Source organism: Aquarana catesbeiana, linkage group LG12, assembly GCF_042186555.1.
Source record: "Aquarana catesbeiana isolate 2022-GZ linkage group LG12, ASM4218655v1, whole genome shotgun sequence".
NCBI classification, from domain to species: domain Eukaryota; kingdom Metazoa; phylum Chordata; class Amphibia; order Anura; family Ranidae; genus Aquarana; species Aquarana catesbeiana.
The window spans coordinates 21,411,551-21,426,365 of NC_133335.1; the positions used below are offsets into that span (position 1 = coordinate 21,411,551).

A 14,815-nucleotide genomic window follows, 5' to 3' on the forward strand; every position below is an offset into this window, starting at 1 on the left:
CACTGATGTTGGACAAGAAGGCCTAGCTCGCAGTCTCCACTCTAATTCATCCCAAAGGTGTTCTATTGGGTTGAAGTCAAGACTCTGTGAAGGCCAGTCAAGTTCCTCCACCCCAAACTCGCTCATCCATGTCTTTATGGACCTTGCTTGCTGTTGGAACAGGAAGGGGCCATCCCCAAACTATTCCCACAAAGTTGGAAGCATGAAATTGTCCAAAATATCTCGGTATGCTGATGCCTTAAGAGTTCCCTTCACTGGAACTAAGGGGCCAAGCCCAACCCCTGAAAAACAACCCCACATCATAATCCCCCCTCCACCAAATGATTTGGACCAGTGTACAAAGCAAGGTCCATAAAGACATGGATGAGTGAGTTTGGGGTGGAGGAACTTGACTGGCCTCAACCTGATAGAACACCTTTGGGATAAATTAGAGCGCAGACTGCGAGCCACTTCTCGTCCAACATCAGCGCCTGACCTCACAAATGTGCTTCTGAAAGAATAGACAAACATTCCCATAGACAAACCTTGTGGACAGCCTTCCCAGAAGAGTTGAAGCTGTTATAGCTGCAAAGGGTGGGTTTAACGCAATATTGAACCCTACGGACTAAGACTGGGGTGCCATTAAAGTTCCTGTGCGTGTAAAGGCAGGTGTCCCAATACTTTTGACCATAGAGTGTATTTTGAGCCTTTCCTATTGGTTCATAAAAACTGCCTGTTAGCTTGAATTCTAAACAAGTCTGTTCTCCACCTTTCTTATGAACACCATAAAGAATAAACCTGCATGATTCCATAAGGGCAGCTTTGATGAAAGCTGAAAGTCTATTGGGCTCCAGCGTTCATGGAAGCTTCTTCATGGGTACCGGCAAATGGGGTTCTCACCTAGTGCAACCTAACGCTATCTACTTTGATAAATTTCGCAGGGCTGTCATATTCTGATACATTTAAATTCCAGTGAGTACAAGCTCCTAGTGGCTAAACTCGCTGTACAATGCAGATATTGGATGATAACAACACTGAAGGTTTGGGGATTCCATCTTGGCCCCTTCATTTAGAAAGCACAGCTCAGGCTCACATAGAAAAGCACCATAAGACTTTCCTAGGAGTGACCACAGGAAGATCTCACCACTAAGGCGTGAGGCTCTCTCTAATAATATTCAACATCCTGTTTGCTAGAACCATCTACGGCCGTATTCTGTGCAATGTGCCGCAGATCTGTAAAGCACAGAACTTCCCTATTCCTTCTTTGGTTCATCAGCTTCCTCCCGCTAAGCTCCCATCATCCATCACAGTCACATGACACGTCCAAACTGTTAAGGTACCAAAAATGAGGCTTTGCATCTCTACTTCTGCATATGGTCTTCGGTCAGAGATGTCACCTCTATGGTGGTATGTTCATCCTCTCCATCCGCCGAGTCACAGGGCATGGCTACCAGGGTACCCCCGGCTGACGCTAACTGTGCAAAGTTCTGTATGGTGCCCAGCCCTGGCAAAGTGAGCAGCTGGATGGGACTCATCATTTTGAGAACGGTGTTGCTGTCTTGCATAGCCGCCGTGCTCAGGACGGTGAGGTTGGAGGAGTCGGGGTGAATTTCCAGAGTGCTTGGGAAGGTGCTTCCTGAAGGGGTGAGGATAGTGTAGCCTCCCAAAACTGGGGAGGAAGGCGAGCTGCCTTGGGAAGTCGAGTTCTTGTTAATGGAGGTGGAGGAAGCAGACAGTACTTTACCAAATGGGATGCTGGTCAACTGAGAGAGGGACATTCCTTGGGGAAGGGTGATCTGCGTCGGCTGAGAAGACACTTGCGAGCTTATAGCAGCTGGGCCAGAAGTTGCACGGGTTAAGCGTGGTCGCTTGGCCGGAGGGGGCATGCTGACTGGGGTCAATGTCATCAACACGTTGTTCAGATGTTGAGACTTGTGCTTCAGCTCCTTGGCTCGTCTCCTATGTTCATCGCACTGCTGCTCCAGCGCTGTGGAGAAAAGGATATCAACGACACTCAAGTGATTGTAAACTTAGATTTTTTTTTAATACCATACATGTTACACTGATCTGTGTAATGGTTTTGCACAGAGCAGCCTCGAACCTCCTCATCTGGGGTCCACCACCAGCGTGCTCCTGATCACATCCCCTCTGCTGAGTGCCCCCATAGAAAACCGCTTGCTATAGGGGCACTCATGCAGGCTTGCTCCCAAGCTGGCTGTGTGTCCATAGACACACAGAGCATGGTCCGGCCTCCCACTCCCTCCTCACTGGCTGTGATTGACAGCAGTGATAGCCAATGACTCCCGCTGCTATCTCTGAGCCAATGAGCAGGGAGAGAGCCGAGAGTGCTGCTGCTCTTATGCACATCGCTGGATCAAAATCGGGCTCAGGTCAGTATAAGAGGTGGCTTGGGGGGGGGGGGGGGGTAGCTGAGCATTGAAGGTTCTTTGTGCATATACTTTGGCTTCTAGAAACCATTAGAGAAAGAGTACCTGCTAGATCTCTGGTGTACTGCTCTCTAGAGCGGTCCATCTGGCTTTTGTGACTGGCCAGCACTTTCTTAATCAAATCCAGTAAGCCGAAATTCTGGACAATGTTGTTGAGCAGCACAGCGTCTGAAAAATAGAAGAGGATACCGGCTGAAAGAAAAGAAACAGATTCAATAGTGAGAGACGCGCAAGAGATCAAACATTAGTCCTTAAAAAGGCCCAGTCCCTGCTGCCTAACCACTTATAAGCCAACAGTGGCTCCAAATAAAAGGATTCCAAAGAACACTCTCCTCCTGGAACAACACTCACCTCCGCTCCGGCACGGACCCCTGCACTAACCCCCCTTCGCCACTAGAGGTCTACAACAAACTGAGGACATACTGGCAGAACAAAGTATCATGGACCAGGCCTTTTTCTGACACTTTACAAGTGAAAATCAGTATTTTTTGCTAGAACAGCCAAACATTATATATATATTTTTTAGCACAGACCCTATAAAATAAAATGGTGGTCGTTACTATTTTTTATATCACACTGTTTTTTTTTTTGCGCAGCAGTTTTTCAAATGCAATTTTTTTTAAAAAAAAAAAAAATACATTATATACCCCAAATATTTTGTATAATATAAAAGATGATGTTACGCCGAGTAAATAGATACATGTCATGTTTTAAAATTGCACGCGCTCGTGGAATGGCACCAAACTACGGTATTTAAAAATCTCTATAGGCGATGCTTTAAAAATGTCCACAGGTTACCAGTGGAGATGTTACAGAGGGGGTCTAGTGCTAGAATTATTGCTCTCGCTCAGACGTTTGCAGCGATACCTCACATGTGTGGTGCGAACACCGTTTACATATGTGGGCGTGACCTATGTATGCGTTCACTACTGCGCGCGACCAAGCGAGGACAGGGGCGCTTTAACATTTTATTTTTTGGGGATTTATTTTATTTCAGTTTTTTAATTTTTACACTGTTCCTTTAAAAAAAAATATTAATCACTTTTATTGGTATCGCAATGAATATAAACATCCCTTGTGATAATAATACAGCATGTCAGGTCCTCCTTAAGAGAGATCTGGTGTCTAAAAGACCCCAAATCTCTCCTCTACCCTTAAAAACAAAAACACATTTTTTGATCTTTTGCTTAAAAAAAAAAAAGAAAGCGGCCTTGATTACATGAACACGAAGTGAGGTCACAACGTTGCTCCGGTCCTCCTAGGGCAGAGATGAGCGGAGGCCATCTTTCCTTCGCTCATCTCTATGCCTAGCCACCGCAAGCAACGGATCGGTTTTCGGGCTTCCTGATCCGCCAGTTAAGCCTGGAAACCAGTGGAAAGCAGGGGTTGGGGGGGGGGGGGGGGGCGGGGGTTGGGACGAACCCTCCCGCCCCTTCTAAAGTTGATGCTTGGAGCATTTTTATTAGTAAGGCCGGCGCCTGAGGGAAAAAATGATACCAGGGTTATGGCATCTACCTGCAGCCATAAACCCCATACTAAACGTCAAAGTGATGACATATTTTCCCAGTTAGGTAAAGGGGCGCGCACACACAGCAAAAGCCGATCGGCGGATACACGGTACCTGATGTCCTCCGCACCCGCCGATTGTTAGGAAGTGAGACAGAATGGTGATCTGCCAATGTAAACAAGGTAGATCGCTGTTCTGACAGGAGGGAAGGGATGGAGTTTGTGTCCCTGTAAAGCAGGGAAGAAATTCCATCTCTTCCCCTAGTAAAAGCACCACACACAGTACAGTAAAACACTGACTAGGCACACAGTTAACCCCTTGATCGCCCCTGATGTTAACCCTCTTCCCAGCCAGTGTCATTAGTACAGTGGCAGTGCATATTTTTAGCACGGATCACTGTATTAGGATCACTGGTTCCCAAAAAGTGTCAAAATGTCTGCCGCAATATCCCAGCCCCCCTATAAGTCGCTGATCGCCGTCATTACTAGTAAAATAAAAAAATATCCCGTAGTTTGTAGACGCTATAACTTTTGCGCAAACCAATATAAGCTTATTGGAATTTTTTTTTTTTTTACCAAAAATATGTAGCAGAATACATATTGGTCTAAATTAATGAAGAAATTAGATTTTTTTCTATTTTTTTATTGGATATGTTCTATAGCAGAATGTAAAAAATATTGCTTTTTTTCACAATTGTCTGTCTCTCTTTGTTTATAGAGGTGGGTGATCAGAGGTGATCAAATACCACCAAAAGAAAGCTCTATTTGTAGGGAAAAAAAAGGACACATTTTATTTGGGTACAGCATCGCACGACTGCACAATTGTCAGTTAAAGTAACGCAGTGCCGGATCGCAAAAAAATGGCCTTGTCATAAAGGGGGGGGGGGGTAAACCTTCCAGAGGTCAAGTGGATAAGGATCTCCTCCTACCACTATGTCACATAACTGACCTGAAGACTTTTGGAAAAAGTATTAAAAAGCATACAGTGGGCTGGATAGTGGTTGTGGGACGCTGATCCCAGAGTTTAAGCTTTAAGCATGAATCAATCACATTGACAGCTGAATTACCCTGTAGCTGGATGGGGGGAGTCTGCAACCGCTCTCTCAGTCCTTTCATTGTCTCCAGCAGTTCTCGATGAAACTCTTGAATAACATCACCGAGGAGCCCAGCGTCACGCAGCCCCTGCCAAAAGACCAGGGTGTCATCTGCATGGGAGACAAAACCGGGGGGGGGTCGAGCATGAAGAATAAAAATACATTTTAAAAATGGTTCAGATACTTCACATCACAAGGCCTTCCTATCTTTCTTTCCAGAGCACATTTCCAAAAGGCTTGAGCTGTCACACAGAGCTGTTTGTGGCCGGATTTAACCACTTGCGGTCCGGACCGCCCGCAATGGACTGTGCACAGGCAAAGTGACGTACCTGTACGCCGCTACTTTTTTGGGTTTAGGGTGCGTGCCTGCGCAGGAGCTTGTCAGCGAGGCCAGACCAATGATTCACGGCCAAGACCTGCTGACCGACTGTGTGCAATCACAGCTCAGAGCCCTGGGTTGACAATTACCAGAGGGCTCTGTACAGAGGGAGCAATCTGTGTTTCTGATCTCTGCAAAGCAGGGATCAGAAACAAAGAGATCTGTAGTAAAAAACAGCACATAACACACACATTACACATTGTTGGGCACATATTTAACCCCCCCCTTGATCGCCCTCGATATTAAAGTGATTGTAAACGATCACCTTGTAAAACAACCCATTCAGTTTAAAATAGAAATGAAAGGCAAAACATTTTTTTTATAGATATAAAAAACAAACAAAAAAAAAAACTAACATTATAAATATCTTTTTTACCTTTTTTTTAAATAAGTAATCACATTCCCTCTGTTCTCAGCTGCATAGGAGCTGGGGGGGGAGGAAAAGCAGCAGCACACCGAGCTTCCCAGTAAATGGCTGTGCAGTGGGGTCATGTCAGGACAAGTCTGATCATTGCATGAGAGCATACGAAGTTCCCAGCATAGCAAGAGAACTGACCACGATGTGTTCTCCTGCTTAGTGTGGTCAGATTTAATAGGAAAGCAGAGGGAGTGGTAGGCTCACCAGGGATTTCACACAAAGGAAACCATACAAACAACAGGAGACTTTCTCATACAAGTACCATGGTACAGCAGGCACATATAAGGAACATGAAGTGTTGAATAAACGCTTTAACCCCTTCCCAGCTGGGGTTATTAGTACAGTGACAGTGTATAGTATTAACACTGATCACTGTATTAGTGTCACTGGTGAGGTCAGTGGCTAAAAAAAAGTCCTGCTAGCATCTTTGGAGCCGTGAAGGAGCAGTGTGTATACCGCTCCTCCACTGCTCCTGCCCATTGAAATGAATGGGCAGCGCGGCTATACCACCGGCAAAGGTGCTAGACAGACAGAGATCTTGTGTTTCTGCTAAGCAGGGACACGGATCTCTGTCTTTCTTCAGTTAAGCACATCCCCCCACAGTTAAAAAACACTCCTAGGGAACACAGTTAACCCTTTGATTGCCCCTGATGTTAACCCCTTCTTCCCTGCCAGTGTCATTTCTACAGTGACAGTGCATATTTTTAGCACTGATCACTGTATTGGTGTCACTGGTCCCCAAAAAAGTGCCACTTAGTGTCAGATTTGTCCGCTGCAATGTCGCAGTCCCACTAAAAAAAAATTGCTAATCGCCGCCATTACTAGTAAAATAACTATTAAAAAAAATAAAAAGTCCATAAATCCATCCCATAGTTTGTAGACGCTATAACTTTTGCGCAAACCAAATCAATATGCGCTTATTGGGATTCTTTTATACCCAAAAACACATAGCAGAATACATATTGGCCTAAACTGATGAAGAAATTAGATTTTTTTTTACATTTTTCTTATTGGATATGTTTTATAGCAGAAAGTAAATATTTTTTATTTTTTTCAAAACTGATGGTCTTTTTTTGTTTATAGAGCATAAAAATAAAAACGGCAGAGGTGATCAAATACCACCAAAAGAAAGCTCTATTTGTGGGAAAAAAGAGGATATCAATTTTATTTGGGTACAGCGTCGCACGACTGCACAATTGTCAGTTAAAGTACCGCAGTGCCGTATTGTAAAAAATGGCCTGGTCATGAAGGGGGGGGGTTTTAAATCTTCCCGAGCTGAAGTGTTTAAAGTAGCGCAGTGCTGAATAGCAAAAAATGGCCGGGTCATGAAGGTGGTAAAATCTTCTGGAGCTCAAAAAGAGTTCGCTCCATGCATAGATGGACCTTTCAATCTGATATATGAAACAGTGATTTGTTACGCCGACAACATTTTCACCAGCAGACTGTGAAGTTGCAATCTCTTTCATTCAACTTTTCTTTTCACTGCAAACGAAAAATATCCGTTATACCATTTGCAGAACTTACCTCCAATCACATTGCCCCAGTCTCCCGATCCGTCACACGTCTCTATAGTAATAGTTGCTGGGCTCCCGTTAACAGTAAAAGCTGTACAAGAGAAGAGATGGTTAAAAGCAGCTGAATCTATTATGTATGGCAGTGATGGAACGCTTTACCTGTCATGAGACTTCTGCCATTTTTTTAGATGCCTGATCATTATACTGACTCTCTTATACATTCTGCATAATTGTTTTATATATACAAGCCCTGTTCCTAGGACAAGGACAGCGGGGGGTTTGGGGGGGGGTCGCTTTATGTGATAAAGCGACATTAAACCCAAAAGCAAACATATTGCAGCTTACCAATTCTTTGATGTGATGGCTGCATTCCTTTTCTTTTTAGGCTTTATTTCTTCTATTTTCATCTGGTAATTCAGCCAGTAAGTCTGTTTTTCACAAGCTCAAGGTCTCCAGCAGAATGTGGAGCAATAGTGATTATGGCTATTATTGTCAGTAGTAATCTCAATAATAATATTATTAAAAGCGCTGCGTAAACTGTTGGCGCTATATAAATCCTGTATAATAATAATCATTTTTTGGTTTACATTTTTTATTATATTTAAAAAAAAAAAAAAAATTTTCCCTCCATACAATTATATTCTATGATGTATGGCTCAATTTATACACATACCAGTTTCGAGTGTCTTATTTATTTTTTTTGTCTCTTTTTATTAGGTTAACATTTCATTCATAATGTATCATTTTAATAATAGTGATGATTATTATTAGTGTTATTATTATAATAATTTTTTTTTTTTTTTTTTTTTTTTATCTTTCAGCACCCATATTCTTATTTTGTTCAGCACTCATGTTCTCTTTTATGTCATTATTTTGACACTCCTTACACTGTTTGGTTTTAATAATAATCTTCTCATGTTATTTCTAGCCCTGGTGAAGGGGGCATGTACACCCCCGAAATGTGTTGTCTATTTCTTAATCTGTACCCCTGACCTTTAATGGAATAAAGTCTGGACCTCTTAGCAGTGGCGTGGCACTTAAATTTCAACCCTTCCAGCAGAATGTATCAGTTTACATGGATAAGACAAATCACTTAAAGCAGAGTTCCACCCAAAAATGGAACTTCCGCTTTAAGTGTTGGTGACCCCGACATGCCATATTTCCCTGCAATCTTCTGGGACACGTCACAGGTTCCAGAATATTGCCCGGCCATTCACAGTGCACTTGCGCATGCGCAGTGGAAGCCACAGCTGGGCGCCCACAGTAATGCCGCATACACACGGTCAGATTTTCCGATGGGAAATGTTTGATGGGAGCTTGTTGTCGGATATTCCGACTGTGTGTAGGCTCCATCGGACAGTTTCCGTCGGAATTTCCAACAAACAAAATTTGAGAGCTAGATCTCAGATTTTCCAACAACAAAATCTGTTGTCAGATATTCCGATCGTGTGTACACAATTCCGACACACAAAATTCCACGCATGCTCGGAATCAAGCAGAAGAGCCGCACTGGCTATTGAACTTCATCTTTCTCGGCTCGTCGTACGTCTTGTACGTCACCGCGTTCTTGACTTTCGGAATTTCCAACAAGATTTGTGTGACCGTGTGTATGCAAGACAGGTTTGAGCCAACATTCCTCTGGGAAAAAAACATGGATTTTGTTGTCGAAACGTGTGATCGTGTGTACGCGGCATTAGCATGCCGACGCCGCGGAGAGGAGTGGGGCTTCGTAAACCCGCATCGCTGGACTGTGGGACAGGTGAGTGTCTGATTATTAAAAGTCAGCAGCTACACTTTTTGTAGCTGCTGACTTTTAAATGGGTGGAACTCCACTTTAACACTGGCAGGGGGTGGTTAAAATGTTCAACTTTTATGTAAAACCTTTATCCCAAAAAGGAAAAAATTAATTACTGTAACTAATTATAAAGCGTGAGCTGCAGTTTGGCTTCAATTTGTTAGTGCATCTAAATCTGCTAATATATTTAACCCCCACCCCCCCAGACTGATAATGCTGCTGTCTGCTGTGCGCTACCTATGCTCATTCCTCCAGAGTTGTGTCTCAGTAATACAGGAGGTGTGTTCCTGGATAGATCACCAGGTGAAAAAGCCAAATAAAAAGAAAAAACTGATGCAGCCACCACATCTAATGATTGGTAAACTGAAAAATACTACAATTCTGGTTTGGGGTTTAATACAGCTTTAACACCAGGTGGCAGTGTTCCTGATCCTGTGGCCATTGGGGATCCAGCTCTCAATCATAAGTTTAGTCATAAAAAAAAAAGAACACAGCACAAGGTACATAACTTACTGTTAATCCAATGGGTCTCTCGTGTTGCTGGCTCCTGCATTCATTGAAATCGATCTACGGATCTATGAATGGAGGAGGGTTGGAGCTTTCATGCACCCATTCTCCATTCATTCATAGATCATTTTTCATTCATAGAAGCTATAGTACAGCCTCTATGAATGGAGGAGCTGGCCAGAAAGGGCAAGCATAGTTGGGCACTCTTAATGATGGCCTGTCTGGTCAACAAGGTGTTACCCATGTATAAACTAATGTACCCCGCCAGGGGTTGTCCTAAAACGTTCGACAAAATTTGGTCGGGATGGACGTCTGCACTTTCGGGTGACAGAGGTTTAAATAACTTTGGTCTCTTATACTGTATATATCTGTGACGTGACTGCTATCTATTGATGTTCTGATGGGCCTGCCACACATTGCTGGCAAAGCTTGGATCTTTTTTGTACCTTGAGTTGTAAATTCACCAGCAGTTTCCTTTTTATTTGGGTATGAACCCGAGATGGGCATTTCTACACTATGGTTTATGTGTATACAAGGTGTGTCTAAAAAGTTTGGTGAATAGTCCAATATCTCAGTGACAACATGGGCCAGGTGCACGTACATGCACATGGCAATCCAGAGAAACGTCAAGAAGCGCCACCTAGCGTGGAGTACACGTGACCGTCAGGGTAATAAACCCCGCTGTGGGCAGTCGATCGTAGTCAGTGTGAGAGGTAGGGAACTGGGCATTAGCAAGGACATGGTACGCACCATCATCCGCAAAGATTTGGGCAGCTGGAAGATCTGTTCCCGGTTTGTGCCGCAAAAAGCAGATGGAAACCTCTGGAGATTTCATTTCCATGTGTGACCAGGATCCATCCTTTCTGCCAACCATCGTCACAGGGGATGAGACCTGGTGCTACCAATTCGATCCGGAATCCAAGCGGCGTACCTATTCTCGATCATCCATCGTAATCCCCTGTTCTGGCGCCTGTGGACTTCTTTCTATTTGCCTGCCTGAAGAAAGTGTCATTAAAGGCGCACATTTCGCAGACGTGGCGGCAAACCAAGAATGTGCGACATCAATTCCTAAAGAGGACTTTGCTGACAGTTTCCAGAAGCTTTATGAACGTTGCCAAAAGTGTGTTGTGAAAAATGGCGATAGTTTTGAAGGCCAATAAAATGAATTTTTTGTATCTTCTGTTTTGTTTGTTTTCTGATACCATTCACCCAACTTTTTAGACACACCTCGTATGTCTGCCTATTCTTTTATACGGGCTGTATTGTTAGCCTCTGACTATGTACCCCCTGTTTCGTGTATCTTGTTTTGCTTGATGTATGTATATGTAAAATAAAATTTAATTAGGCTCCATGCACACTGGGCCTTAAAATAATGTTATAAAAAACGCCAGTAGCTTTGCAATGAGTCTTTCAACGTTTTTGCAATAGCGTTTATTAGCGTTTTTCCGCGTCAGCGTTTTTTACAATAGATCAAAAACGTTAAAACGCTGGTGAGCCACGTTTTTGAGCGTTTATCGGCATTTGAGCGTTTTTTTGTGGTCAGATAAACAACTCGATTTTATGGCGTTCAGAAAACGGCCCATAAACTCCACTGCTGATAAACCTCCAAAAACGTCCATGTGTCCATGGACACATAGGATAACATAGAGGAGAGTTTATGGGCTGTTTAAAAAAACACCCAAACTCCCAAAAACAGCCGTTTATGAGCTTCAGTGTGCATGGAGCCTAAAGATACCTTTAAAAAAAAAATGTATTAGATGAAAGAAGCATTAGTCTCGAGTCTCCACTCACTGTCGCTGGATGTGGTGATGGGAATATACTCCGTGGACACCTGGCTGCAGAGGGACACGCGGTTCCCGGTCACGTCAATTTTGGTACTTCGACAGGTGTTGGAACAGACCTTGGAGTGTTGATAAAAATCCAGCTCCCCTGAATCCATTATTTTCCTGATAAAAAAAAAAGTAAACAGGACTTTACAGATACACTCGACCTAAACATTAAATGATTGCATTTAAAGAGGGTACACAACTTTGCTGTTAAGTTTGCTCCACTGGTTATATCACTGGGGTTGTCAGTATAATCGACCTGAATCGAACACTGAGAAAATGCCACTAGAGTGTGTTTCCTGGTTCCAGCACTCTAAAGCAGGGATTCTCAAACTGGCGGCCCTCCAGCTGTTGCAGAACTACAAGTCCCATAATGCCTCGGCCTATGCTTGTAACTTTCAGGCTTGCAAAGCCTCATGGGAATTGTAGTTCTGCAACAGCTGGAGGGCCGCCAGTTTGAGGCCCATGCTCTAAAGGCTTGTACACAGGCTGAATATCGGCCGCTTCAACAGCCTGTCCGGCTTCTGTCCAACAGGCATGCTGGAAAACCAGCAGCCGATTGCCATCCAATCAGCGCTTGCAGCTAGGGTTGCAGCAATGTCCATATCGGTGCTGATACTAAGTATATGCAAAAGTATCGATACTCATGCAAATGCTCCGATACTTTCAGGCTTGGTTCTTTCGGCTGCGGCATTCCCCCCACTGGCATTTCCGAGGGGGGGGGGACCAGTGGACTCATTCAGCTGTTAGTGGGGTTCCCTTGTTGACAACTGAAGTGTAAACGACGTCCCGGTGTTCTGTCAAAGGAGCCAACTTGTCAAAATCTCCAATTACTTCACTCCCGGTGACTCTCATGCAGCAGTAATTGCAGTTTTTGACAACTTGACTATTTTCACAGAACACCTGCAGCGTATACACTACGGTACACAATATAATGAGTGGACATTGTTAGTTCGACCGCTAGTAACCAACAAGGCCACCTCCAAGACGGCGACAACTTTTTAGTCCTTAGCCGCTGTTCTGTATTAAAAAAAAGCCAACATGTCGCGTACCGTAGTGTATGCGCTGCCGGTGTTCTGTGAAGACAGTCAAGTAGTCGAAATCTGCAATTACTGCTGCTGGAGAGTCACTGGAAGTGACGTAATTAGAGATTTTGACAAATTGGCTCTTTTGACAGAACAACGGCAATTGGAGCTGTAAAAAAAAAAAAAAAAAAAAGCAGCCGGGCAATGTTTATCAACAACATTGCTCAGCAGCTGAAACAGGAAGATAGAAAGAAACATCGTTTATCTTTGTATCTGTTTATTCATCTACAGATCAAAGGGATGAACTTCCATCTGCAGATGAAGTCAGTTTAACTGCTTGCCGACCAGCCGCCGCCGTTACACTGCGACAAGTTGGCTCGGCTGCGCGAATCGCCGAACCGGTACAGCGGTCCCTTTAATGGCAATAGCAGGCCCGCGGCGCATCACCGGAAACCATGCGCATGCCCGGTGGCCGTGATGTCCGATGGCCACCTCCGATCACTCCACAGAGAGGCAGAACGAGGATCTGTCAATGTAAACAAAAAGATCCCTGTTCTGTCAAGGGAGTAGAGAGAGATCGTGTGTTCCTAGTGATTAGGAACAGTGACCTCTCTCCTCCTCCAATCAGACCACTCCCCCCACAGTTAGAAACACCTCCCAGGGAACACATTTAACCCCTTGATCGCCCCCGTAGTGTTAACCCCTTCCCTGCCAGTGTAATTTATACAATAATCAGTGCATTTTTATAGCACTAATCGCTGTATAAATGTCACTGGTCCCAAAAAAAGTGTAAAAATTGTCCAATGTGTCTGTCGCAATGTCGCAGGCCCACTAAAAATCGCTGATCACCGCTATTACTAGTAAAAAAAGAAATTTATAATAAAAATGCCAAAAATCTATCCCCTACTTTGTAGATGCTATAACTTTTGCGCAAACCAACCAATATACGCTTATTGCGATTTGTTTAATCAAAAATATGTTCTTTACTGTAAGAGTGGCGAGAATGTGGAATTCCCTTCCACAGGCGGTGGTCTCAGCGGGGCGCATCGATAGTTTCAAAAAACTATTAGATAATCACCTGAACGACCGCAACATACAGGGATATACAATGTAATACTGATATATAATCACACACATAGGTTGGACTTGATGGACTTGTGTCTTTTTTTCAACCTCACCTACTATGTAAAAGAATACATTTACTGATGAAGATTTTTTTTTTTTTTTGGGGGGGGGGGGATATTTATTATAGCAAAAAGTAAAAAATATTGTTTTTTGTTTTTTTTCAAAACTGTCGGCTTTTTTTGTTTATAGCGCTTAAAAACCGCAGAGGTGATCAAATACCACCAAAAGAAAGCTCTATATGTAGGGAAAAATGACCACGCAATTGTCAGTTAAAGCAACGCAGTGCCTTAACGCAAAAAATGGCCTGGTCATTAAGGGGGTAAATCCAGGAAGTTTCTTGTCTGGTCAGTAGCCTAGGCTTATGACATCATGCACAGCTCACTCTGGCGAGAGTTTACCAGGAAGGGAGGTGGGGATGAGTGATGAGAGGGCCAATGAGAGCTGCAGAGCTGGAGGTGTGCCTCTGTGTAAATCCTTCAGCTGCCCGCAGTTAAAAAATGGATGCAGTCAGACTTAGTGGAGGGAGATTTCTGCAGCATATTTGGCAAGTACAGAGTCACAGTATATATAAAACAATATGCAAAGTGGTTGGAGGGAAGCTTCAGAATGGCAAAGATGTTTTCATTACAAATGATGTGAGCAGACTGCAGTTCTTCTTTAGGTAATGACAAAATGATCGCAGAATAAACAGGCTCATAGCAGAAATTTGGAAATTGCTCTGGTCCATAAGAAGTAAACAGGTGTCAGTGCTGAAGCGGTTAAGGTGCTTTTTACTTTACACATACTGAAGGAGGCTGTGATGTCTGAGACAATCCAGAGTAAAATACATACACAATTGTTGACAGGAAAAAAAAAAAAACAAAAAAAAAACTTTAGGGTGAAGTTCCGCTTTAACATAAAACAGCACAATAAAACAAAGATAACATGCAATTGTAGGTACTGCAGAGTCAACAATGAGTACACAATATGATTACCCAATTATGTGCTGACCTGAGCATGACTCCATTCATCCTGATGGCTCTCTTCCAGTCCTTTAAGGTAGATTTCCCAGCCAAATGCACAAATTCTTTTGGACTGATCAGGTGTTCATTATACTGAAAATTGAAGAAATACAGAGACCAATAAGATATTAGATAGCGGACTTGTTGTGGAAATAGGAATTTATACCAAGATTGCTCCTGTCAATGCCGGATTAAGAAC

At 43.4% G+C, this 14,815-nt stretch overlaps 1 protein-coding gene across 2 annotated transcripts; it reads right to left on the minus strand.

The window, feature by feature from the left end:
* Positions 1-584: 584 nt before the first annotated feature.
* On the minus strand, positions 585-14,709 carry GMEB2 (glucocorticoid modulatory element binding protein 2; the record flags this gene model as incomplete). Of its 2 annotated transcripts, none has more annotated exon segments than XM_073607369.1 (6): positions 585-1,966; positions 2,472-2,594; positions 5,000-5,137; positions 7,348-7,428; positions 11,431-11,585; positions 14,606-14,709. In XM_073607369.1, coding segments are annotated over 6 exon segments (1,227 nt in total), but the record flags the coding sequence as incomplete, so codon positions are not given.
* Between the last annotated feature and the right edge of the window lie 106 nt (positions 14,710-14,815).